The sequence below is a fragment of the Leptidea sinapis genome, chromosome 5 (assembly GCF_905404315.1).
Source record: "Leptidea sinapis chromosome 5, ilLepSina1.1, whole genome shotgun sequence".
Classification (NCBI taxonomy): Eukaryota; Metazoa; Arthropoda; class Insecta; order Lepidoptera; family Pieridae; genus Leptidea; species Leptidea sinapis.
In genome coordinates this window covers 5482775-5507291 of record NC_066269.1, presented here as the reverse complement: position 1 = coordinate 5507291, position 24517 = coordinate 5482775, and the positions used below count along the sequence as shown (strand labels likewise).

General features: G+C 37.1%; 2 protein-coding genes across 2 annotated transcripts; both read left to right on the top strand.

Moving 5' to 3' along the window:
• Nucleotides 1-4344: 4344 nt before the first annotated feature.
• Nucleotides 4345-12612, top strand: LOC126964512 (delta-1-pyrroline-5-carboxylate dehydrogenase, mitochondrial). The gene is made up of 2 exons (XM_050807681.1): nt 4345-4368; nt 9971-12612. The coding sequence occupies exon 2, from the start codon at nt 10297-10299 to the stop codon at nt 11998-12000; it is 1704 nt and encodes a 567-aa protein (XP_050663638.1). The 5' UTR covers nt 4345-4368; nt 9971-10296; the 3' UTR covers nt 12001-12612.
• Nucleotides 12613-18689: 6077 nt separating this feature from the next.
• Nucleotides 18690-20827, top strand: LOC126964578 (protein OPI10 homolog). Its single transcript, XM_050807775.1, has 4 exons — nt 18690-18912; nt 19076-19328; nt 19416-19525; nt 19761-20827. Exons 1-4 carry the CDS (start codon nt 18883-18885, stop codon nt 19959-19961), a joined length of 594 nt encoding a protein of 197 aa, XP_050663732.1. The 5' UTR covers nt 18690-18882; the 3' UTR covers nt 19962-20827.
• Nucleotides 20828-24517: the final 3690 nt, after the last annotated feature.

Sequence of the window (24517 nt, the reverse complement as noted above, 5' to 3'; positions counted from 1 at the left end):
ATAGCCGAGTGGTTAGCGATCCTACCTACTAAGCTAGAGGTCCCGGGTTCGTATCCCGGTAGTTGCAAACATTTATATGATGAGTGTGGATGTTTGTTTCCGAGTCATGGATGTTTATATGTATTTATGTATGTTTAAGTAAGTGTGGTCTACCTATTAAATATATCGTTGTCTTGCAAACCATAGTACAAGCTATGCCTAATTCGAGGCAAGATAATTTGTGTGAAAGTGTGTCAATATTATTATTAGATCTACTCGTGGTATTGAGAAACCTCCTGAATTTATATTTGTAGGGAGGGAAAAACCGATTCAAAACGAAACTAGGAAAATAGATCATTGAGTATACCTATTCAATGTAAGGAATTTAATTTTAATTCAGACTAAATATTTATATACAAATACAAATTATAATATGATACAATATAAAAATTTTAAAGTAATTAAAATAAAATTTAGCCTAATGAGTTCCCACAGCTGCTATTTTTTTTTTAATAAAATAAGTGACGAGACGAGCAGGGCGTTCAGCTGACAATAATTGATACGCCTACATTACAATGCAATGCCGCAGGATTCTTGAAAAATCCAAAAATTTCCCTATTTCGGCGAATAACGAGGCCGACCTGGAGGCTGGTATACAGGTGTTGCCCTGGCCTGCAAACAGTCCGGATCTCAATCCCATTGAACACATGTTGGATTTACTGAAACGCAGTATTCGAAGCACAAACCAACCCGTGCACAATGAAGTACAGCTAATAAACGTTCTCAAATCAAGCTGCGAACAAATTCCTCGAGAAACAGGTGTACCTGCACCTGGTGGAGAGTGTACCTTCTACTAGGCTTCAAGAGTGCATAAGAAAACGAGGAGGGCATACTAGACACTGAGGAAAGTCACAAATCAACCGACATTATATTTATTTTTCCGATATTTTTTCTCACTGAATATTTTTTGTATTTAAATGTGTGTATGTAAAAATAATGTAAGTTTTTTAGAAAATAGGAGTTTATTTTTTAAATTTTTTCCATCATTATTTTATGCTGTCCACAATAAAAATCAATTAATTTATTCCATCGAATCATTAACTAACCCTTAGTCCTCAAGAATTCATGAGAATACTCTATAAACGTTGTGGCCCTTATTTTGTTTTGACTAGTTGGTATATAATAAAGAATTTGTCTTATTCCGAAGAAGGCATAACAAAACATCTAACTCGCCTTTTGAAGCCATACTGTAGAACAGCTCTTCATCAAAATAACGCAAATGTTATTTGTATTAGGTCTTTAACCACCTTCCAAAAATATTAGAGAGGTGCTTAAAACAATCATGCATAAAAAATTATTTAGCCAAAAATAATGATATTTAAAAGTTAGTATTTGAGAGTGGTACCTACAAACGAATGTTTATTTTATATTAAATTATTGAATTCTAGCTACGTAATGTGTATTAATAATGACGTATTTAAATAAAATAATTTTAATATTGACAATCAAATATTTGTGTGCCGATTTATTAGCGAATTGTGCTCAAAACCTACCACTTATTAGATAATTTATGCCTCAGTCTTCATTGAGCGATGTATAGATATGCTTTTACAACAGGATCCCAGAAAATGTACAAAACAACAGATTGGGAATGAAGCGGACACCCTCAGGCTATTTAATTATAAATGTTTATTGTTATATATTGTATAGATAATACATGGTAACCATATTTTTAATTAAAAAAAAAGCCCGCTGAGCTCCTGAACCGCGGCCGTTTCTTCTTAGGTCTGGGGCTCTCTATTTCGAATGGGTGGTACTTTTAACGTTCAATAAGTGATTTTGGATCCTATTTTCAATAAAAATATTCGAATTTAAATAGAAAAAAATAAATTTATGAAAAGAACAACCGACTTAAAAAAACACTATGCCGAAACAATAGATATATTATGCACTAAAATGTATAAAAATAATTGCGAGTTAAATACGATCTTATTAATTAATCTAATTCTAGTTACGATTATTGTTATTTTTGGAATCGATGTCCTTCCGCCCCAGCCCCGCTCTCGCCTCCACACGTCACGCGACTCAAGCACATCTCATCTATGCATGTAGTTATAAATCTACCTTGGCTGACATTAGATATACACAGTTTTACAGGACTTTGTATTGTTTTAAGAAGAAACTGTATGTTTATAATAAATAAATAAAAAATAAAAAAAGAAGCCCGTACCTTCTTCACATTCCCTTTGTACGGTGCAGCTATCGAGAAATCGGCGAGCAGCTTTCTAGTTACCCGACTGGAACACGCAAGTTCTGGGCGTTGTCGAAAGCTGCTCATAGTAACTTCAACCACCCGTCCCTGCCACCGATGCACACGAGGAATGCCCATACGGAAAAGAGAAAGCTGCGGCGTCAGAGCACTATGCCTGAAGTAGGTACAGTTGAGACAGAAAACTGTTCGGCGAGCTCTGTTTTCGTTGGACGTAAAGAAATCTAGTGGGCCGGATGGCATCTCTCCCATCATGCTTAGAACGTGTGTCCCTGAGTTAACGCTGGTGCTAACGCGTTTATTCCGGCGCTCATACATAAAAGGCGTAGTCTGACTTATAGAAATCAGCCATTGTCCATCGGATCCAAAAAAAAAAGGAGATAGGATCCGGCAAACTACAGGCCTATTGCTATTGTCTCCCTGCTCTCCAAAATCATGAAGAGCATAATTGATTGCCAGATCGACAACCGACAGTATCGTTTTTGCCATTGTCTTCTGGTATACCTACCACATACATTGGCGGCGGCTATCGAAAGCAAGGGAGAAGGCCGGGCAGTTAGCCTGGATATAGGCGAAGACCTTTGATCGCTTATCTCAAAACTTCCATCATTTGGGCTTCCCGAGAGTTTATGCACGTGGATCTCCAACTTCCTCACTGGTCGATGTCGACGGATATCCTTGGAACCCGAAACCGTGAACGCTGTAGTGTCCCAAAGGCTGTTGTGCTGCCCTACCTGTTTCTTCTGAATATCTATGATGTGTTGGACACCTCCAACATACGTTCCTATGCAGACAGCACTGGTGATGCCGTATACACGGGCCATGTAGGTCTCTCTCGGGCCATCGTCGACCAGTCTCGGGAGAAAGTTGTATTTTCTATCGGGTCCTCTCTTGATTGGTTCACCACTAAAAACACCCAATTTGTCGTATCACCGCTCTTCGACAACACCTTGCCTTGGATTATCGGGGACCCAGTGCTCTGTGAACGGCTGGATCACTTGGATTTGCGTAGACACGTCGCTTCATTGTGCGTCTTCCACCACATTTATCAAGGGGATTGTTCCGAAGAGCTATTTCACCTGATTCCTGCCGCTGAATTCAAGGTACTTTCTTCCACGTACTACAAAGCTGCGGAATGAGCTTCCTTGTGCGGTGTTTCCGGGTTGATATATGGGTAACTTCAAAAAAAGCACGTACACCTTCCTTAAAGGCAAGAGAATGTGGGCGGCAGTGATTACTTTATACCACGTGATCCTTACGCTCGTTATCGATAAAAAAAGGAGAAATTAAATAGCGCTCAAAAACTGACGTAGATTTATTCAACAATTAAATTTTACAATTTAAACGTAACTATCAATAATACATTATTTACTCAAATTAATTACTTAGAACTTCTGTTTTTATGATCCCCTGTTGTGTATAATTTTCTTTTAATTAAATTTAAGTTAATCTTTTTTTGTAATTAAGCTAGTAGCTATCTGTGTAAACCAATGACGTTCAATACATAACTAAGATTACAAGAAATTCGATAAATATCAATTAGCTGCCAATAATTACATTAAATATATATATAATTATTCTTTTTCGTCAAATTTGAATGTGAAACAAATGCCATATCACAAAAATTTAATTGACTTTGGTACACAAAAATAAAATAAAACGCGATATTAACACGATTCTCATTGGTGTAAACTTGTAAATAGCCTTTTATGTAAACAGTTTCCATAGTATTATTATAAACCGTAAATTCTCCAATTATTGTAATAAACAAAATAGGAAGACCTGACAGCGGTTTAGCACCTATTCGAAATACTAAGGCCTCCTTGATAATTCTTCCAAGACTATGGAGCTAAAGCCAGGCGTGGCTGACTGTTTACGACTTTTCAATCAAAATGGGTTACTTTAACTATATATTCGCTTACTTTTTCTATCTTGCTGTACCTCCGTTATAGATGTTCAGTATTGCAAGCTTGGTTTGTTTATAGTCTATACGCTAGTATACTATAAGTCTATGCTACCTCACTACTATGCCCTCACTGTGACATAATAAAATATGACAACAGAGTACTGACAATTGACAGTTGACACAATAAAATTATCAAAAGAAGAAAGACAAATAGGTATCGAGAATACCGGAAAAAGGCGGGAAGTTTAGAAGTAGGCGGACGTCCTTTTTTGGCAAAACTTTTGAAAGTTAAATTAATTTGATATTATAGGATCAGTTAAGTTGTAAGGTGTATATATAAGTAGTTAGTGTTTATTATTTATAGTTTTAGTTTTTTTCTCTTCACCTGGTAAGTCATTTTATTGTATTATATGTAAATAGAATTTTTCTCTTGGCGTCCATGTTGGAGCCCGAAGACCCTGGAGGGGCATCCCTCCAGGTGTCTCATGTAGTCACAATAGATGCGTCGGGAATGGAAACGGAAAGTTCAATTATAGATACGGACTGTTCGGAAAACACGAAATCAATTAAAAGAAAGAGAATCTCAGATAGAAATCAAAGGAAGAGAAAAAATCACAGATATAAGGGTCCATCAGATTCCCAATACTCTCCCAATGATTTGAAGGATAATGTTATTCCTAACATGCTTGAGTCTAATGATAAAAACACCGAAATCCACCATAATGAGGCTGTTCAGTCTAATAATATCACAAGTAACCCTCGTTCTGCTCGGTCACTTTACCACGCGTCAGACCCTGCGCCTTATGTTGTCCATGTTCAAAAAATCTTACTACCAAATCAAACCGGATCTATTCACCCAGTACAATTTGGATTTTTCCTTAAAAAAAGTTTGATAAAAAACATTGTAGAGGGAAGCATCAAAAAGATTGGAAGGAATAGGTTGTCTTTACAATTTAAAACATTTCAGGATGCTAACACATTTCTAGATCACAAATCTCTTGATGTTAATAAATACAAAGCATTTATTCCGGCCTTCACTATCACCCGCATGGGAATTGTGAGAGGTGTGCCATGTGACTGGGATGAGAAAGATATTATAGAAAATATTGAGCTTCCGCAGAACTGTGGAAGCATTTTGAAAGTTCGGAGATTAAACCGAAAGGTATATGATGGAGAGACACCCAAGTTCATTCCAACTGAGACCGTAGTTTTAACCTTTGACGGGAAGGTGTTACCTCCCAGGGTCTTTATATGTTTCAATTCCTTATCTGTAGAGCTTTATATTTTCCCCACGCTGCAATGTTTTAATTGTTGCCGTTTTGGTCACACCAAAATGCAATGCAGAGGCACTCCAAGGTGTTACAAATGTGGTGACAACCACTCAGGTATAAGCTGTGAGACTGAAAGGAATGATGCTGTCTGTATCTTATGTTCTGGTTCCCATTTCGCAACCGACAAAAAGTGCCCGGAGTATGCTAGACAAAAAGCTATTAAGGAAACAATGGCTAGAAACTCTATATCTTATTCAGAAGCCAGTAAAGTCCATCCACCAGTTTCGAAATCTTATGCTGACGTTCTTGCTTCTGCTTCATCGGCCCCTACTGGTCCAACTATTACATATTCCAACCCCAATAATTTAACAAGCCTTTCTAAGAGTCCCACACAGTCATATAGGAAAACAGTATTCTTGAAACCCAAAGTTCGTCCCAGAAATTCTAGTAAGGGATATGATCAAAAAGCGCATGCAGAGCTTATCCAAGATTACAGCAACATTTCTTCCTTTTCTACAGGTTGTCTCAAAAATTACAATGATTTGTCAGAAATAATAACAAAGGATCTCATCATTTCTATCATTCAGTACCTTTCACAATCTAATATAATTAAAATACCGTCCAACGATGCTGCTACTTTGAAAAGTTTTTTAAATCATGGCCAGTCAGGACCATCCACAAAACCAGTCTCTAGTGATTCAGTGGAATTGCCGGAGTATTAATAGTAAAAAAAGTGACCTAATTTATTTATTGAATAGTTACAAACCATTTGCAGTCTCTCTTCAAGAGACTTGGCTTCGTCCCGGATTCAATTTTAGAATTCCAGGACATATCTGTCTTAGAGAAGACAGAACAGATGGGTATGGTGGAGTTGCACTAATTCTTAGAGGAGGTGTGCCCTTTGTCCACATACCCATCCCTAATCACAGTGATAAATTTTCCATTATTGCTGCTAGTGTAAATAATATTTGTTTTGTAAATATGTATATACCTCACCCTTCCACTGAAGTCTTTGATGATATTTGTAGCATTCTATCTTCACTCCCGCGCCCTATTTTAGTCATGGGAGATTTCAATGCACAACATTCTATGTGGGGAAGTTCTAAGTCTGATCATTATGGGGCTAGAATCTTAGACATCTTAGATGATAATAATTTATGCCTTCTAAACTCTGGCTGTTCTACTAGAAGGTCACAGCCCCATGAGGGTATTAGTGCACCAGACCTAACCCTGTGTAGTCCCTCCCTTGCCCCTACATTAAACTGGTGGCCTCTATCGTCTTCATATGGAAGTGATCACTTTCCACTAATTGTATCATTTCCTCAAAAAATTAGCGAAAAGTTGTCAAAGTCTCCTTCCCGATTAAAATATAAACTTAAGGATGCTAACTGGTCATTATATAGAGATAAAGTTCAACAAAATTTATCAACCATACCTCCACTAAATGATAGCAATAATCATCTTTGTAATGAAGCTTTTACACAGGCCCTACTACAGGCTGCTGAGGAAGTTTTTCCTATTAAAAATAATAATGGCAATGGGTATATTCCATCACCTCCTTGGTGGGACAGTGAGTGTTCTGCTGCGATAGCTGAGAGAAAGATAGCTGAAAAAAATTACAGAGAAAATTCTACATCACAAAATTTTAATGTTCTTTGTAATATTATAACTAAAACACGTAAATTATTAAAACAAAAAAGATTCAATGGCTGGAAATCTTTTTGTGCCTCAATTTCACCAGACATTTCTCCATCTGAAGTTTGGCAAAATATTCGTAGATTCAGATCCTCTTTTAAACCTCCAAGGTCTCCTCTTATGGATAGCAGTACAGTTGATTTGTTTCTTGACAGATTAGCTCCACCATTTGTCCCATCTATAGATAATATGTCTTCTAACTCACAGCTTTCTCTCCTCCCCCAGCATGATAGTAGCAATTCATTCATTTCCTTTAGCCTTTCAGAACTCAAAGGGGTTCTTTCAAAACTAAGGGACTCAGCCCCTGGTTACGATGGAATTCCATATTCCTTTTTTCAAAACCTGAATGATTCCTGCCTTTCTTATTTTCTCAGTTTAATTAATTCAATCTTAACATCAGGTAATATTCCTCCATCATGGAAAATCCATGAAGTTATCCCAATACACAAGCCCAACAAACCGATTAATGATCCATCATCATACAGACCAATTGCATTAGCTCCAGTTATGTCCAAAATTTCTGAACATTTAATTAAAACTAGACTAGAATGGTTTATTGAGAGTAAGGGGTTACTATCACCAAACCAGTTTGGATTTAGGAAAGGCAGGAGTACAATGGATAGTCTCAGTATTTTTATGACAGACTTAAGATTGGCATTTTCTTACAATAAGTCTGTGTTAGCGGCATTCTTAGATGTGTCGGCAGCCTATGATAATGTCAACCTTTCAATTCTGAAACAAAAAATGACTAATTTGAATATCCCACAAATTTTTATAAGCTTCACAATCAATCTTCTCTCTGGTAGAATGCTTAAAGTAATATCAGGAGACTCCTACCAATCCCGTATTGCCTGGAAAGGTTTACCTCAGGGCTCAGTTTTAAGTCCTTTACTTTACAATATATATTCTCATGATCTGGAAGCCTCCCTTAAGGGTAAAGTTAACACACTCCAATATGCAGATGATTTACTCCTCTATGTGTCTGGTGATTCTGTAGACAACATGTCTGATACTATGACACATTCCCTTAAGTTATTAAAAGTCTGGCTTGACAATAACACTTTAAGCCTTTCGGTTCCTAAAAGTATTATAGTCTTATTCTCACGTATGAGACTTCCTCCAGCAGTATCTGTATTTTATAATAACATTAGAATTCCCACTAAAAGTGAAGCAACATTTCTTGGGGTAATTTTAGACTCAAGACTTACAGGAAGCCCTCATTGCTACTATATAAGTGCCAAATGTGAGAAGATTATAAACATACTGCGTTGTCTCTCTGGAGTTTGGTGGGGAGCCCATCCTTTCTCTCTAAAGCTTCTATATAATGCTCTAATAAGAAGCATTTTAGACTATGGAACATTTATACTTGAACCCTGTAATGCAGTAGCTCTCCATAAGTTAGACATTATCCAGTCTAAGGCTCTGAGAATAATTGCGGGAGCTATGCGGTCGAGCCCTATTAACGCTTTGCAGGTGGAATGTTCTGAAGCCCCCCTGCACCTCAGACGTCAATTTCTTTGTGACAGGTTCCTGTTTAGAGCATTACAAGTTTATACTCATCCTCTTTACTATAAGTTACGGTCTCTGTTGGAATGTATGGATTATTCGTACTGGGCTCATAAATCGCCGCCATGCCTTATTGTTAGTCTCCAAAAATACTTAGCTCTTCAAGCTCCAACACATAGATCACAATTTCTTCCTATATTTTGTGTTAACTATGATGCATTAATTTTAAATCCATCTATTTTGTTTGACTTTGGTGTTTGTAAACAAGATCCTTCTGCCAATGCCAAATTTATGGATATTATTGACAGTGACAGCCGATGGAAACATTGCCATTTAGTTTTTAGTGATTCTTCCAAACCCGGTCCTGAGAAGTGTGTGGGAGTTGGCATTTTTCATCAACAGTTTGGCATTGTACAGAAAATAAAATTGCCTCCAGAGACTTCAGTATTTACTGGAGAATGTTTTGGTCTGCTGAAGTCTCTGGAATACATTTTAATCATGAAATTAAAAAACACAATAATTTTTACCGACGCTAAAAGTGCCCTACAAGCCTTGGACAGATTTCCTTTTAGCAGTAACAATCATCCAGTCATTATTGCATGTCGTGATTTATTGTATCAATGTTGTAGCAAAAATTACACAGTTTCCTTTGCTTGGATTCCGGGGCACTCAGGAGTCTTTGGCAATACCAAGGCTGATAGCCTTGCCAAAGCTGCGGTCAATGACGGAGATCTGGTTCCGTACCAAAACTTTTGTTGTGATTTGGCCCTCCTTCCTAAATCCCAGTTATTCAACTCTTGGACACATATGTGGCTTTCTTCAAGTCAGACTAAAGGTCGATATTACAGCACGATCCAGGTGGATATACCTCCTAAACCGTGGTTTTCAAATCTGACGTTTGGTAAAGCTACCACTTCGACTCTTATTCGTATGAGGCTGGGCCATGCATGCATTCCCTTGCATCTGGCAAGGCTTAACCTTTTGCCTAGTGATATATGTGAGTGTGGCAATGACGTTGGGGATTTTAATCATATATTCTTTGCCTGTCCTCGACATGACCGTTCCGCTTTTATTTCCTCGCTTTTGTACATTAAAATTCCTTTTCCTACTTCAATTTCTGTCCTTTTATCTAATATAAATATTGATGTATATAGAATTTTAGCTAGTTTTATTTTTCTTAACGATATAAAATTATAACCATTTATGTACTTATATACTAAATTTACCTGATCCTTTTCCAAATTCCGTTCCAATTCTCAATCCAATGACACACTTCCTCACCTTTTTGTATGGCTGACGCACAAACCGTGCAGGCTAATAAATGGCGCAAAAAAAAAAAAATAGGTATCGATAATTTTCTTTCGACCTACAAGCTAGCGTTTTATTTACTGCATTTAAATTGACAAAATGTGAAGTGAAGGTCATTACAATTGTCGCCAATTCGGTAATTTTCCGCTTCATTCGTTCAACTCAAAATAAGCAGCCTCAGCCTTAAAATCTATGAGTTACGTACCTACGGGTATGAATACGTGATTTACGTAACAGTGTGGTAAAAGCCCGCAGTTGCAAGTCTCAGAAACCCTCTGGGCTGACACCCAACGATCAAAACACCATCTTACCAGTGTTTTGCTGTTTTTATCGGTAGTACTGCATTGTCAGCTGGTAACAAAATGTTGGCAGTGTTATGTTCGCGGACAGCGCTGAGCGCGCGTTCGCTAGAGCGTTGCGTCTCCAGTGTGGTGGAGCTCCCGAAGCTACATAACTTCGGCGTACAGAACGAGCCGGTGCTGGGGTACCGCGCGGGCAGTCAGGAGCGTGACCTGCTGACCGCCGAGCTGCAGCGCACCGCAGCGGTCACCGAGGAGGTGCCGATCGTGATCGGGGATGAGACCATCAAGGAAGGAGAGCCCCACTTCCAGGTGATGCCGCACGACCATCACCACAAGATTGCGAAGTTCTACTATGCCTCGGAGAAAACTATCCAAAAGGCTATCCAGGTGTCGGCCGAGGCACAGAAACGTTGGGACCGCACGCCTCTTGATGAGAGGGTACAGATTTGGCAAAAAGCTGCCGACATGATGGCCGGTGCCCACCGTCAGAGCCTTAATGCGGCTACTGTTCTAGGTCAATCAAAGTCAGCCATCCAAGCGGAAATAGACTCTGCTGCTGAGCTGGTGGATTTTTTCCGATTCAATGTCTTCTTTTTAAAAGAAAATGCCAAATATCAGCCAATATCTGAAAATGCTTCAGTGACTTTGAACAGTATGAGGTTCAGAGGTCTGGACGGGTTCATTGCAGCCATTAGTCCATTTAACTTCACTGCCATTGGTGGAAACTTAGCCTATACACCTGCTCTCATGGGAAATGGTGTAGTGTGGAAGCCATCTGACACTGCATTGTTGTCCAATTGGCGCATCTTTAACATTATGAGAGATGCTGGTCTTCCATCAGGTGTAGTAAATTTTGTACCAGCTGATGGACCTACATTTGGACGTACCATTACAAAATCACCAAAATTATCTGGCATCAACTTCACTGGATCAGTTCCAACCTTCAATTGGCTCTGGAATGAAGTTGGAAAAAACTTAAACCTATACAGTAATTATCCAAGGCTAATTGGTGAATGTGGGGGAAAAAATTATCACTTTGTTCATCCATCAGCTGATATACAATCGGTTGTAAATGGAACAATCAGATCTGCATTTGAGTATTGTGGTCAAAAATGCTCAGCTTGTTCAAGAATATATGTTCCTAAGTCCCTGTATGAACCAATTAAAGAAGGGTTGCTCCAAGAGAGGGCTAAATTAAAAGTTGGTGACCCATCTGATTTCTCTGTGTTTATGGGTGCAGTGATTGATGATAAAGCCTTTGCAAGGATTACCGGCTACATCAAAAATGCTAAAGGTAATCCCAAGAATAAAATCATTGGTGGTGGTGGATTTGATGGAAGCAAAGGCTACTTTGTTGAACCTACAATTATTGAAACCTCAGATCCTCATGACAAACTGATGGTTGAAGAAATATTTGGGCCTGTCTTAACAGTATATGTGTATGATGATAAGGATCTAATGAAAACATTGGCATTGGTCGGTTCATCTACTAAATTTGCTCTTACTGGAGCTGTGTTCTCCAAAGACAAGAAATTCTTGGAGACAGCTCTTGAAGAGCTCAAAATGACTGCAGGCAACTTTTACATCAATGATAAGTCTACAGGCTCTGTTGTGGGCCAGCAACCGTTCGGAGGTGGACGCATGTCAGGCACCAATGACAAGGCGGGAGGTCCTAACTATGTCATGAGGTGGACATCACCACAATCAATCAAGGAAACCTTTGCTCCTCTAACTGAGATTGACTACCCATACATGAGGGATTAAGCACAATTAATGTTGCAATGCATAGTAGTTGTAACAAAAGAGTACAATAATAAATATTTACCTATCACTAGTATTAATAATAATAACTAGTAGTAGTTTGTTTGTGCTTCTTGTCAAGATATGTAATTGTCATGTTTTGAGTAACATAATATTATGAAATGTTATTTATTCTAAATGATACAATATCAGTAGAGTAATATGTGTATATTTGATGATTATATTATACACGGTGTTGTAGTAGGTATTATATTATAGTGGTATATTAGGTACTACAATAATCAAAATGCAATAATATTATTTGTTCAGTGAAATTTGCTTACCAGAGTGCGGATTCTCATCTGACATAAGCAATATATTTATTGTAACATTTAAACTAAACAATAATGACACAGTTGAGACATGTTTGTGAAACTACACACTCCACACTACTGTCCTTATGTTATCACTCAGAGTTCATAGTTTTGTTATCAATTAACTGCTCTCTGAGATAACTGCATTTACACTGTTTAAGTATTTATCAAAAAGCTAAGCTTAAGTTGTTTGTTTAAACTATTTATAATGTTTATTTTTTGTGTTACAGTAATAAAAGTATTATTTCTCTCCACTATTAAAGTTATTTGTGTTAATATTTACTATGGATGTTTGTTAAATAAATTAATTATTATTGCTCATACATAATGAAAAGTATATTTATTATAAAGCTGAGTGAATTTGTGGACCTACATAATCTAAAATACCCTTAAACTATGGCTTCTATATACATAATTCTAGGATTTGTTACAGGAACATGATAATAAATCATCAGAATTTTGTCTGTTAATATACTTGGGAAAATTTGTCACCTTTATGGACAATCAGATTGGATGCAATCAGTTTTTAGTTGTAAGGGTAAGTACATGACATAATATTCACTGGGATTTAAAATAGTAGTGGGAATGAGCAACAATTAAATCACAATGGTCACCAGACTGGTGATCACAATGATTATAATTAAAATAGCTTCAAATTATTTTTTTGCATTTCAAGACAGATAAGGTGAGATATGTTTGTCTCTTTTCACTCTGTAACTTTTAAAATAAGAGAATGATAAAACTAAAAAAATTATGATGTACATTACCACGCAAACTTCCACCGAAAATTTGTGTGAACCAGATATAGTAAATAGTTTTAATTTAATACGACATAAATCGCTTTATCAATAACTTCATTGAAATAAAATACGCTATTATATAAACATCGATCAAAGTTACAACGAACTACTAGAACCTTTATATTCTGTTACTTGCTGCTACGGAACCCTTAGTGGGCGAGTCCGACTCGCACTTGGCCACTTTTTTGTAATTTAAATCTCGCTAGTAGCCGCCGGCCGCGCGTTACCGACGCCAAGGTCAACGGGCTCGGGTTACACAATAAAATTTATTGCTTTTGAAGTTTTTTGGCTTGTTTATAAAAACGAACGTCAATGCTTTTGTTATTAAACAAGCTGCCGCTTTGTTAATTGTTAGTTAACATAAACAATAGATACTTCGTAATTTAAACAAATTTCGTTTAAAGTAGGGCTGTCATGCATTTTTTATGATTTTTTTAGATTTACCTACAGATTACATTTCGATTATAACTAATTAATGTAGTAATTTTTTATAACTAAAACATACTTCAAAGTTACTAATTAGTACTAGAATAGTTACTAAAACATCATAGATAATACTCATCCAACTTAAAGAATGCGCGTTCTAAACAGCCAAGATTAGCTGTTAAAGACCAGCGCCCATAGAAAGAAAGCATTTAAATTTCTATTGGGTAAATAAAAAACTTGAACACGAGGCCGAAACGCCAGTTGGTCTGCTCGCATCTGTCCTTAATCCTCAGGCACTGCAACGCGCGCATGGTAGGTGTAGATCTTACGAACATATTGCTTGCCCTCTACAGAACTGCAATGAAAAGTCGTAGCAATTACTTGCCAATATTTTCACAGATCTTGGGCATGTGCGTAAATAACGGATGGATTTTATACATAATCATATAATACAAGGGCTACTGAATTCTGGGAGACAACAACTATCAAACAAATCTGATTTTATGCCACAAGCACCAAAGAAACCATCAAAAAACCTCTTACTGCAAAGCCAACTACTACGTCAGATTTGATGGATATAATCATTTTCCGACATTTGGAGCCAAGGATCGATGCAAACCTTGCATAAAAGGGCAGACCAATGTCTTGCATGAAGTGTGGTATGGATACCATATCTACTGGCCGTCAGAAATGGTTTTTTTTTAATTTCCATAGCAAGCATACCTAACGAAATCCCATTTTATCATATTATTTCTCAGATAATCTATTATTTTTTTGTTTATTTTATTGGCTTGTCAACAGGAATGATACTAAATGTTTTATTTTTTGGATTTTAACAAAAAGTACTGATTTTTTATTAAAAATGCGATCATTTTTCTTATTTTTCCAACCAAATTATTATACAATAAGGTCATAGGAAACATGGCTATGTATCTTTAGAGATAAATTGATATCTTAACATATTATCAAGGACTCTTAGCACTGTATCCCACAGGACACATGTGTTTTTTGAAAAACTACTCTCATCGGATATTTTTTTTTTTGCATTTTTCTATGCATCTTTGGGTTATAAATATTACGCCATATGCAAATTATTTTGATATTCGAAGATTTTTTCTCTGCCAAGTAAAGGGCACCTACAGCATTAGACTTGGGAAAACTTCAAAAAATTTCATCAAATCAAATAGATAATTTTCGCCAATTTGCATTGCATCCATGTTTTAGAGAAAGGGTTGAGAAGGAAAATTTTGAGAAGGTGAACCCCTGCGGGTTGGAGTGCCATTATGATTTACGCAAAGATTAAATTCTTCGAGAATATCAAGCAGAGCTCCAAAACATGTGATGTCCATTAAAATCATAGGAGGAGAAATACGTTAAAATAATATCTGCAATCCTGGTTGAATGATGTTGAGTATATCGAGAACACGATGTTCAAAACCTTTGCTGCAACAATATTTTTACCGGGATGCTGGTTTTGAAGGGGTAAAGTGAAGGGTGCGTCTTGTAAATAAGCCACAGCCTGTACCATCGCCATCTATGCGATTATCAAATCAAAAATATTTTATTTCATTGGCAAATTACATTACACTTGAAAGATGTCATTTTTTCATACAGCTCATTCGCAAGGCAAAATTCCTTACAGAAGAACGAGTAAGAAACTCCAATGAAGTAGACTTCCCGGCGACAGGATCATCAAGCCATCTTGTGCCTGTTCACGAGCATGACGCATAGACCAGACATCGCCTCCCTCGACTATATTTTAGGGATGGAAACGACCCGGGCCACGTCACCGCCACACGCATGTCTAAAGGTCCCTGAAGTATCATCCAGGGAGGGGTCATGTCTACGAGATGGCGATGGCAGAAGGAAGATATTTATTTATAAAGTGAATAAGACTATGTTTCTGAGGAGGTAGGCTTCAATCTGGTGTTCCATTGCAGAATTGATACTAGGGCGATAATTGTTACTGAGAAATATGAATTGAGATAGTTTGTGAGCAACGTTGTACGGTATGCTGAGAGTGTTTCTTGATGTCGTCATTGTGTGCACAAGAAGAAGAGATGGATTAGTGCTGAACCATTCGGAAGGGCTGAAGTTACCTCAGCGATGATAGCCTGGGGAGAAGCTCTTCCATATAACTTGCTTAAAGAGTCTTCTAGAGTGTGGAGAAGATGTAAGAGTTTTCCTATGAGAGACTGTGGCAGTAGAATTAATACTAGCCTTGCTCATGTGGATTGTAGGTGCATAATAGGATGAGGAGGGATCAAGGGAAGGGAGGGAAACAGGAATATTTTGGTGAGCAGTGTTTATGTTAAGATAAGAACATGAAACTTAACCATCCGGGATTACGTTTCAGTTTAGTCTGGGAGCTGTTGTAATCTTTTTAAAACCTGTGGGATGTTCAACGGACTCAACAAACTCATTCGTCCACTGGAACCTGACGGACAATACCCATCGTTGTAATATCAAAATTAGGGATTTATGCTAATTGAGCGAAGCGAAGCGAAGCAGAGCGGAGCTCCCACCGGTTGACTCCAATTGATTTCTGTGTTAAATTGTTTCTCGGCCATTTCTCGACCGATTTTCAAAAAAAACTAGTAGAAAGCTTTAGAAATTTTCTAGGTTATTGTCGAGACAAAATTTTGAATTTCGACTCATGTTTACAACAAAACAAACATGGTTTACAAATTATTCTAAATTATGAAAGAAAGAAAAATATTTATTTATAAACACACGCACCAAAATAACAAAATTGAAACAATTTAAAAATATAAAAAATATAAAACGTGTGGTGTTTAAAAAAGGAGCCACTCAGCATGTGTTCCAACATAAATGTGTTGCAACGCTGATCTTCTGTGGCCCCCGCGTGACACATGAACCTCAAGGGCGACACCTCGCCTAAATAAAATTGACTTTACTAATTAACATAAAAAACAATTGTTACTAAACTTAAAAACTAGAACAAAATATACAGATTATAAAAAGTAATTACAAATTAGAACAGAATCATAGCCATAACAAATAATAACATAAAACGAAATTCAAAAATCCTAGTCTATTTGAACGCAACTAAGGCTGGAATACTGACTTTGATGTTCATTTAAGAGATATTTTTTCATTTTTAATTTAAAGAAATTAACTGATAATGAGGCTTTATAAGGTGGTGGTATAATATTGTTCCAGCACTTAGTTGCATTATAACTAAAACTACCTTTGAAGCCAGCAGAATGATGCCGACTAAAAGATAGAAGACAGTATAGAGCCGCTTTGGTCACTGTTGTGGTACAAGGTATTCGTGTTACTCAACCAGTTAAATTTTTTATATAAATATGCGGGAGCCTTAGAGGTGACCACATTGAAAAGTAGAGCTGCGAAATGCAGGCTTGTTCTATACTCCATATTTAAAACTTTATGTTTGATCAGATACGGAGTAGTGAGTCAGGAGGAGATGTGACTTCGTGGAGGAATGTCCCAATAATACCTTGCGCAAGCGTTTTGGACCCGCTGTACTGCATCCTTCGAGCGGGCCATTTTCACCATAGTTTAACTTGAAGAGTATTAGAGTCTCACAAAGTTTAAGACGCAATGTTTCAGTAATTTATGGTCTAATCCTAATAATAACAAAACCTTAATTCTATAAAAACCAATATTATGGCATTGATATGTTTCTCAAACCTGAGATTCTCATCAAAGAGAATACCCAGGTGTCGAGTTACTGGAACCCGTTCAATCACCACATTATTTATTATGATATCCAAATTGTTTTAGTAGCATTGAGCACCAAAGAGTTACATGAGGACCATTTTAATATTCGAGAAAGGTCTGAATTAAGCATGGAAATAGCATCGAGGGTATTTGAAGGGTCAAAAGAGACATAGAGCTGTATATCGTCTGCATACATGTGGAAGTTACAGTGTTCAATGGTCGTAATGATGTCGGATGTGTAAAAAATAAATAACAAAGGACCTAGGATAGAGCCCTGAGGCACTTCACGTGTGACAGCACAACAGCTTGGAAGTTCGGTTGAGCCATTTTCATGTGTCACAGCAACGGTCTGTGTACGGTTATACAAATAGCTGGCAAACCATTTCAAAGTTTGTGGCGTGAAACCATAATAAGTTAATTTGGCTAGAAGTCGCTGGATGTTGAGAGAATCGAACGCGGGAGTAATCAAGCATGATTTATAGAGATCATTACATTATCCAGTATTGTGGTCACTAAGCTAGTCTCCGACACCGGCGTGAAATCTGTCTGAAAACCTATAAATACCAGTAAATATTAAAACAAAATATAACACACAAGAGAATTAGAGATTTTTTAGTTACATTGTATATTAAAAAAAAATCCTCACTATATAAATATGAAATTAATCTCAAAAGTACAAAGGTAAACAATGCACATAAATTCTGAAATTAACAGGCATCCCGACACGACTAATCCGAACATATTAGCTATACGTATGTCTTTGAATTTAATATAAAGTTCTCTAAAGCATATTCGGATTGGAAATCTTTAAGACTCAATCATACAGACAAAACCACATGCAGCATTATTTTTTAAAAAGACCTGGAAACACCAGATAAATACACGCTGCAGCGAAGCGGTACGACGAGTGACTGCGCATCCTAGTTATTTATCTGCTGTTTAAAATGGATTATCTATAAATTAGTTTGAATCTAGCTTATTTTTTTTATTTTTAATTATTTTTTTAAATTCCATCCGGGCAGATGTTGGCAATTTAGTTTCTGTAGAGTAGTTGATCGACTCTGATACGTATAGCCTGAGAAGGGAATAGGGATCATCCTTAATGCGGGATACTCGTAATTTTGTGTTTTCCTTAATAACCACAAGTTAAATTGGATGATTGTATACATTTTGGATGGAGGTAGAAGCTATATCCGTATCAATATCTGTCTTTTTAAGAACTCTGTTATGTTTCGAGCTGGATAGTGAAATATCTGATGGATTCGGAGGGGACTTAATATACAATGGAGAAGTTAGTTGTAAGTTGTTAGTAACCAAGCAAGTACCTCATATATATCTAAATGCAAAAATGTAATAAGCGGGCAACACTACGGATTTCGCACTTTGAGGTATGACGTTTGACTACTTTGTGCTTTCGAGAGTCTGTGTTTGAGAATCGAAACCACTGCATTCTACTTTTAGTAATGAATGCCAATTTCCAGGTCTTTCTAGAAAATAATGGTGCATGTGGTTTTGTGTGTATGATTGAGTGTTAAAGATTTCCAATCAGAATATGCTTTAGAGAACTCTATATTAAATTGAAAGACATACGTATAGCTAATATGTTCGGATTAGTCGTGTCGGGAAGGCTTGTAAGTGTTAATTTCAGAATTTATGTGCATTGTTTACCTTTGTACTTTTAGATAAATTTCATATTTATATAGTGAGGAATTTTTTTAAATATAAAATGTAACTAAAAAATCTCTAATTCACTTGTGTGTTATATCTTATTTTAATATTTACTGGTATATAAAGGTGCAGACAGATTTCACGCCGGTGTCGGAGACTAGTTTAGTGACCACAATACTGGATGTGGACTCTATAAATCATGCCGTAGTATTTTTGACGGGAACGACGCCTTTGCCGCCGGGTACAGTTGCTATCGTGTACTGGAGTTGGCCGGATCCTAATGCCCCACCAAATTGGCAACCTTTAGGCCATATTTCCAATGCGAAACCTTCTGCAATTTTTAAAATTCATAATTTAAAGAAACTACATGAATTGACCAGTAAGTATTCATATTGAACTACCATTTTTTGTTATAAATATAAGCTTAAGTTTATTAATTTACATTTTCTATTATTATTAATTTTAGATGAGAATAAATTCATGAATGCATTTGGTCAACAGCAAATTTGTCACAATGCTCAGATTGGTATATCTATAGAACCTGAAGTTAATGCTCAAGTCCTTGAGCCACTATTGGTGAGTTGATTGTCTAATTTAAATAATATTATTACAGTCAATATTGTAAGATTCCCAGTCCATCACCAGAAAGTTAAATTTAGCTTTTGTGTTTATGTGCTAATGTTATGTTATTTATTAGCATATAAATAACATAACTTTTGGGCAGACATGTCATGATTTTGAAAGGAATGTGTTAAAATAGATATGCTACAGACAACAATAATTATTTCATGAAAATTTATTTTATTTATAGACACAGCAGACAAATACTTATGTGACATTTGCACAAAAGATGTTGGAGAATCTAGTAAACTATGTGGCATCATTCTCTGTGACACAAGAACAGATGACACCGACACCTGGAGTGTCTTACATACCTCTGAACACACTGCACACTTGGTATCAGAACTTCGAGAGGAGGTTACAGCAGAATCCTAATTTTTGGAAGAATTAGATTGTGTTGGACTTGAACTATGGTGTAAGCATAATAATGAGAGTGAAGTTGTGTGATCCAGTAACATGAAGTGGATGTGAACCAGAAACTATCAACTGCCATGTCAAGACATGGTGCAATGTCATCTTAATTGGGCATGTGACTTCCTCAGTGAATGTTATATAACCCCTCAACTCAGACATATGTAGAATTTAAAATGGCGCAATTGTGACGGCCACACACATCTTGCAGGCACTTGAGTGCGTCCGGTTACAATATAATAAATTTTTCAGAAATATGAAGAGTATAGGCATGTAACTTGGTGTGTTCATTATGAAATAAACTATGTCATTGTTTAATAATCTTAGAGATAAAGACTTTGCTATTTTATCAATCATTAGCTAAAATTGAAGCTTTTTTCCCGCTGGATTACATAACAAAACATCGTTTAACTGAGGTAGCTCGCCCACCTGAATACATGAAAGAATATTTTAAAAAATTGTATGGCCCTGAGTCTGCTGTTGACATTAATGCTTTCCTTGTTTATCCAAGATTGTTTTGTTTCATTCTTACATCATTGCGTTCACAATTAAAATAAAGAAAAAATAAATCTTAGACCATAGCGGGTCGAGTATAATATGTCTGGTGCGCAGTTATCGCCATTTTGCCACCAGATTATGTCTAGGTCCCAGTTGAGGGGTTATAACACTTAAGGTGAAGCTGCCATCTTACAGGATATAGTAATGATAATTTTTTTTAGAAGTGCTAAACATTGCTACATAATATTATTTTACATAAGATGCTGAAAATTACATTTTTGTGTTTACAGTTATGTTTTTACACAACTAAGACTGTTTATTGAATATATTAATTTTTTTTACATAAAATATGTTGTTTGACATATTTTTGTTATATAGTTAAGTTAATTACTAGTAGAATCTGCCAGGCATTGTTTTTACAGCTATACATATTTATTTTATTTATTTATTTCTTATTAACAAATTACTTAATATAAATTACAAAATTCTTGTACATAGTTACATAAACTCATTCGAGTTTTACTGTGTACAAAAGGTTGTCGGAATACATAATATTATTTAAAGTGTTATGCTTAAGTCATTACAAAAGAAAAAAGAAACAACTTAAAATTACATACAAAATAATATTAATTACTTATGTAGAAAAAAAAAAACAAAACAAAAGCATAAACAATAATTTCTTTAAATAATATAGAAATTGGTGGTTCCAGCACTACCTGGTGTGGGAAGCTTCCCATGCAGCTGCATCATATTTGAATAATTCTCCATGAAAAATTACATATACATGCCAATTTTCATACAGATCGGTTGAATGGTGTTGGAGTGAAACAATAAATTTAAACATCTGTTGTTATATGAAGGGCACAGGGGAAAAACATGCAATGTCACTGAAACAATGAACTGAGAAATTGTTAAATTAACATTTTGATCCTTGAAAAATGTTATAAAAGAAACTTAAATAAAACAAAGACATATTAATTAACGAAGAAAATATATTGGTTTTGGGTGTGTAGTACAAAAAAAAACATTTTGGTTGTATTTCTTAAGTTAACAGAAAAAAGTAAACAAACACAGAATATACAGGGAAAAAATATGCATTGTCCATAAAATTGTTATTGTTTATGCATCACTATATTTAATCCGTGAGAAGTATTCCTTAGCTCTTGATCCACAAAACTTTGACAAAGCCTGGATATCCATAAATTTTGCTTTTGAAACTGGAAGGCTCTCAATGTACAACCTTTCTGGTAGTAAAAACTCTAAGACACCAATAGTATAATCATGAGACTTCAACTTTTGTTTTGGTCCCATGAGAGCAGACGATGTCCAGGCAGAATTGTAATGTTCTCTATGAAAAATTGACCTTGGATGATCCTTTCCAACGTTGATTTCTCTTATGGGTCGAGATAAAAAAGGACATGCCTTCTTATACATAGGTGACAGAAATGATTACTACGTTGATTACTACGTACTTACGAGAAACAAATCACTAGTTTTTCAAATGAGTAAGCTTACAAAAATAGAGCTAAAAATTAAAATCTATAGTAAAAAACAGTAAGTAATTAAAAAAAGAGTTGAACAAAAAAGCTTCTTCTTCAGCTTCAAACACAAAATAAAACTTCAAATAAAATACTAATGCTATTCTCAGAGCTATATAATATAATCAACAGCTATGACGTAATAAACTCTACATGGACAAATGGAATTCGTCAAAACACAGACCAGGTTTTTCAATGCGGGTTTCGTATAATCCTTCCGTCAATACCACATATAATCCTTCCGTTTCTTTTGAGATTTTGACCACTTGCGGCACATCTTACGTTTGATTTTTTTTTTATGGAATAGGAGGACAAACGAGCGTACGGGTCACCTGTTGTTAAGTGATCACCGCCGCCCACAATCTCTTGCAACACCGGAGGAATCACAGGAGCGTTGCCGGCCTTTAAGGTAGGTGTACGCGCTTTTTTTGAAGGTACCCATGTCGTATCGTCCCTGAAACACCGCACAAGGAAGCTCATTCCATAGCTTTGTAGTACGTGGAAGAAAGCTCCTTGAAAACCGCACTGTGGAGGACCGCCACACATCCAGATGGTGAGGATGATATCCCAACTTGTGGCGTGTCATGCGAAGGTGGAATTCGGCGGCAGGAATCAGGTTAAACAGCTCTTCGGAACACTCCCCGTGATAAATGCGGTAGAAGACACACAATGAAGCGACGTCTCTACGTAACGCCAAGTGATCCAGCCGGTCACAGAGCACTGGGTCCCCGACAATTCCAGCTGCTCTGCGTTGCACGCGGTCAAATGGATCGAGCTGATACTGGGGTGCGCCAGACCAGAGATGACAGCAATACTCCATGTGTGGCCGGACCTGCGCTTTGTAGAGCGCTAGTATGTGGGCCGTCTTGAAGTATTGCCGTGCTCTATTAATGACGCTCAGTTTCTTTGAAGCCAATTTGGCTTTGCCTTCCAGATGACCACGAAATTGGCAATCGCTCGAGATTTCGAGACCCAGTATTCCGATACTAGGCGCGGCTTTAAGAGAAGTGTTCTCGAAGAGCGGTGATACGACAAATGGGGTTTTTTTAGCGGTAAACGCGCAAACTTGAGTCTTCTGGGGGTTAAATTGGACAAGGTTCAATTTTCCCCATTCCGCGACCTCAAGAGAGGACTCGATAGAAGACACAAGTTTCTCCCGGCACTGGTCGACGATTTCCCGAGAGAGACCTGCATGGCCAGTGTATACGGCATCACCAGTGCTATCGTCTGCATAGCAATGAATGTTGGAGGTGTCCAACATATCATTGATATGCAGAAGAAACAGCGTGGGAGACAGCACACAGCCTTGGGGCACTCCAGCATTCACGGGCTTCGGGTTCGAGCAATATCCGTCGACAACGACCTGTATGCTGCGCCCAGTGAGGAAGCTGGAGGTCCACTTGCACAAGCTCTCGGGAAGCCCAAATGATGGAAGTTTGGAGAGGAGCGCCTTGTGCCATACACGATCAAAGGCCTTCGCTATATCCAGGCTAACTGCCAGGCCTTCCCCCTTGCTTTCAATAGCCGCTGCCCATCTATGTGTTAGGTATACCAGAAGATCACCTGCCGACCGACCATGGCGAAACCCGTATTGTCGGTCGTTGATCAACTGGTGACCCTCTAGATATACCAAGAGCTGACGGCTAATTATGCTCTCCATGATTTTGGATTACGTTTGATGTTTCCTTTGGAATTTCTCTCAGTTATTTTACCGATTTTGTGTGGCAGTTCTCTGCTCGTTCTTGCTCTGCTTGGGCCGGTTGGAACAGCCACTAAAGGGATTTTTTCGGGTAAAAGCTCGCTTATAACACCTAAACGATAATCGTAGAGTGTCATTTTTTGGTGTCCAGAATACTTGTTGTACATTTTGTAAGAATTTATGAACAGAAGTTGAAAGGTGTGGATAGCTAGCTTAAGATACCAGCGAAGAGTTTTTCTTTCGCACGGATAAAATGCGAGCAGTTGGTCTTGTCGGTCAACTCCTGACATAAACTCATTGTATTTGGCAATAGTTTCAGGTTTTTCATTGAACTGGCCACGCTTATTAGCAACTGGTATCCTTTTTTCTTCATATTCCGTGGTGATGTACATGACTGGACGCTTATCTTTCCATTTTCCAATATGCACACCTTCTAGAAACCTTGAAATATTTTCACCTTTTTTCAGTGTTTTTTGAACCACATCTTTTGGATTTTCTTTCAAATCTTTTCTTAACGTTCCAGTACAATAAGTTTTGTTATCTAGAAGACGTTTAGCTAAGTGGAAACTATTATAATAGTTGTCCATATACAATGAGTGTCTATTCTGGAGTTTATCCTCCATCAATTGCATTACTACTTTTTCGGCGTGCCCTTTTCCAGCAACATCACGGTCTTGGCTTCCTGCATATACTCGAAACTTCAAAATGAGACCATCAGGCTCAGTCAACATGTATAGTTTGATACCATACTTATATCGTTTGTTTTGATTATATATATTGCTTGAATCTCAGACGCCCTCT

Excerpts from the sequence above, each read along its gene's own strand:
- LOC126964512 (XM_050807681.1), top strand. The coding sequence starts at position 10,297 with ATGTTGGCAGTGTTATGTTCGCGGACAGCGCTGAGCGCGCGTTCGCTA.
- LOC126964578 (XM_050807775.1), top strand. The coding sequence starts at position 18,883 with ATGTTCGGATTAGTCGTGTCGGGAAGGCTT. Across the intron at positions 19,329-19,415 it reads GAAACTACATGAATTGACCA|ATGAGAATAAATTCATGAAT; the intron begins GTAAGTATTCAT and ends TATTAATTTTAG. Across the intron at positions 19,526-19,760 it reads AAGTCCTTGAGCCACTATTG|ACACAGCAGACAAATACTTA; the intron begins GTGAGTTGATTG and ends TTTTATTTATAG.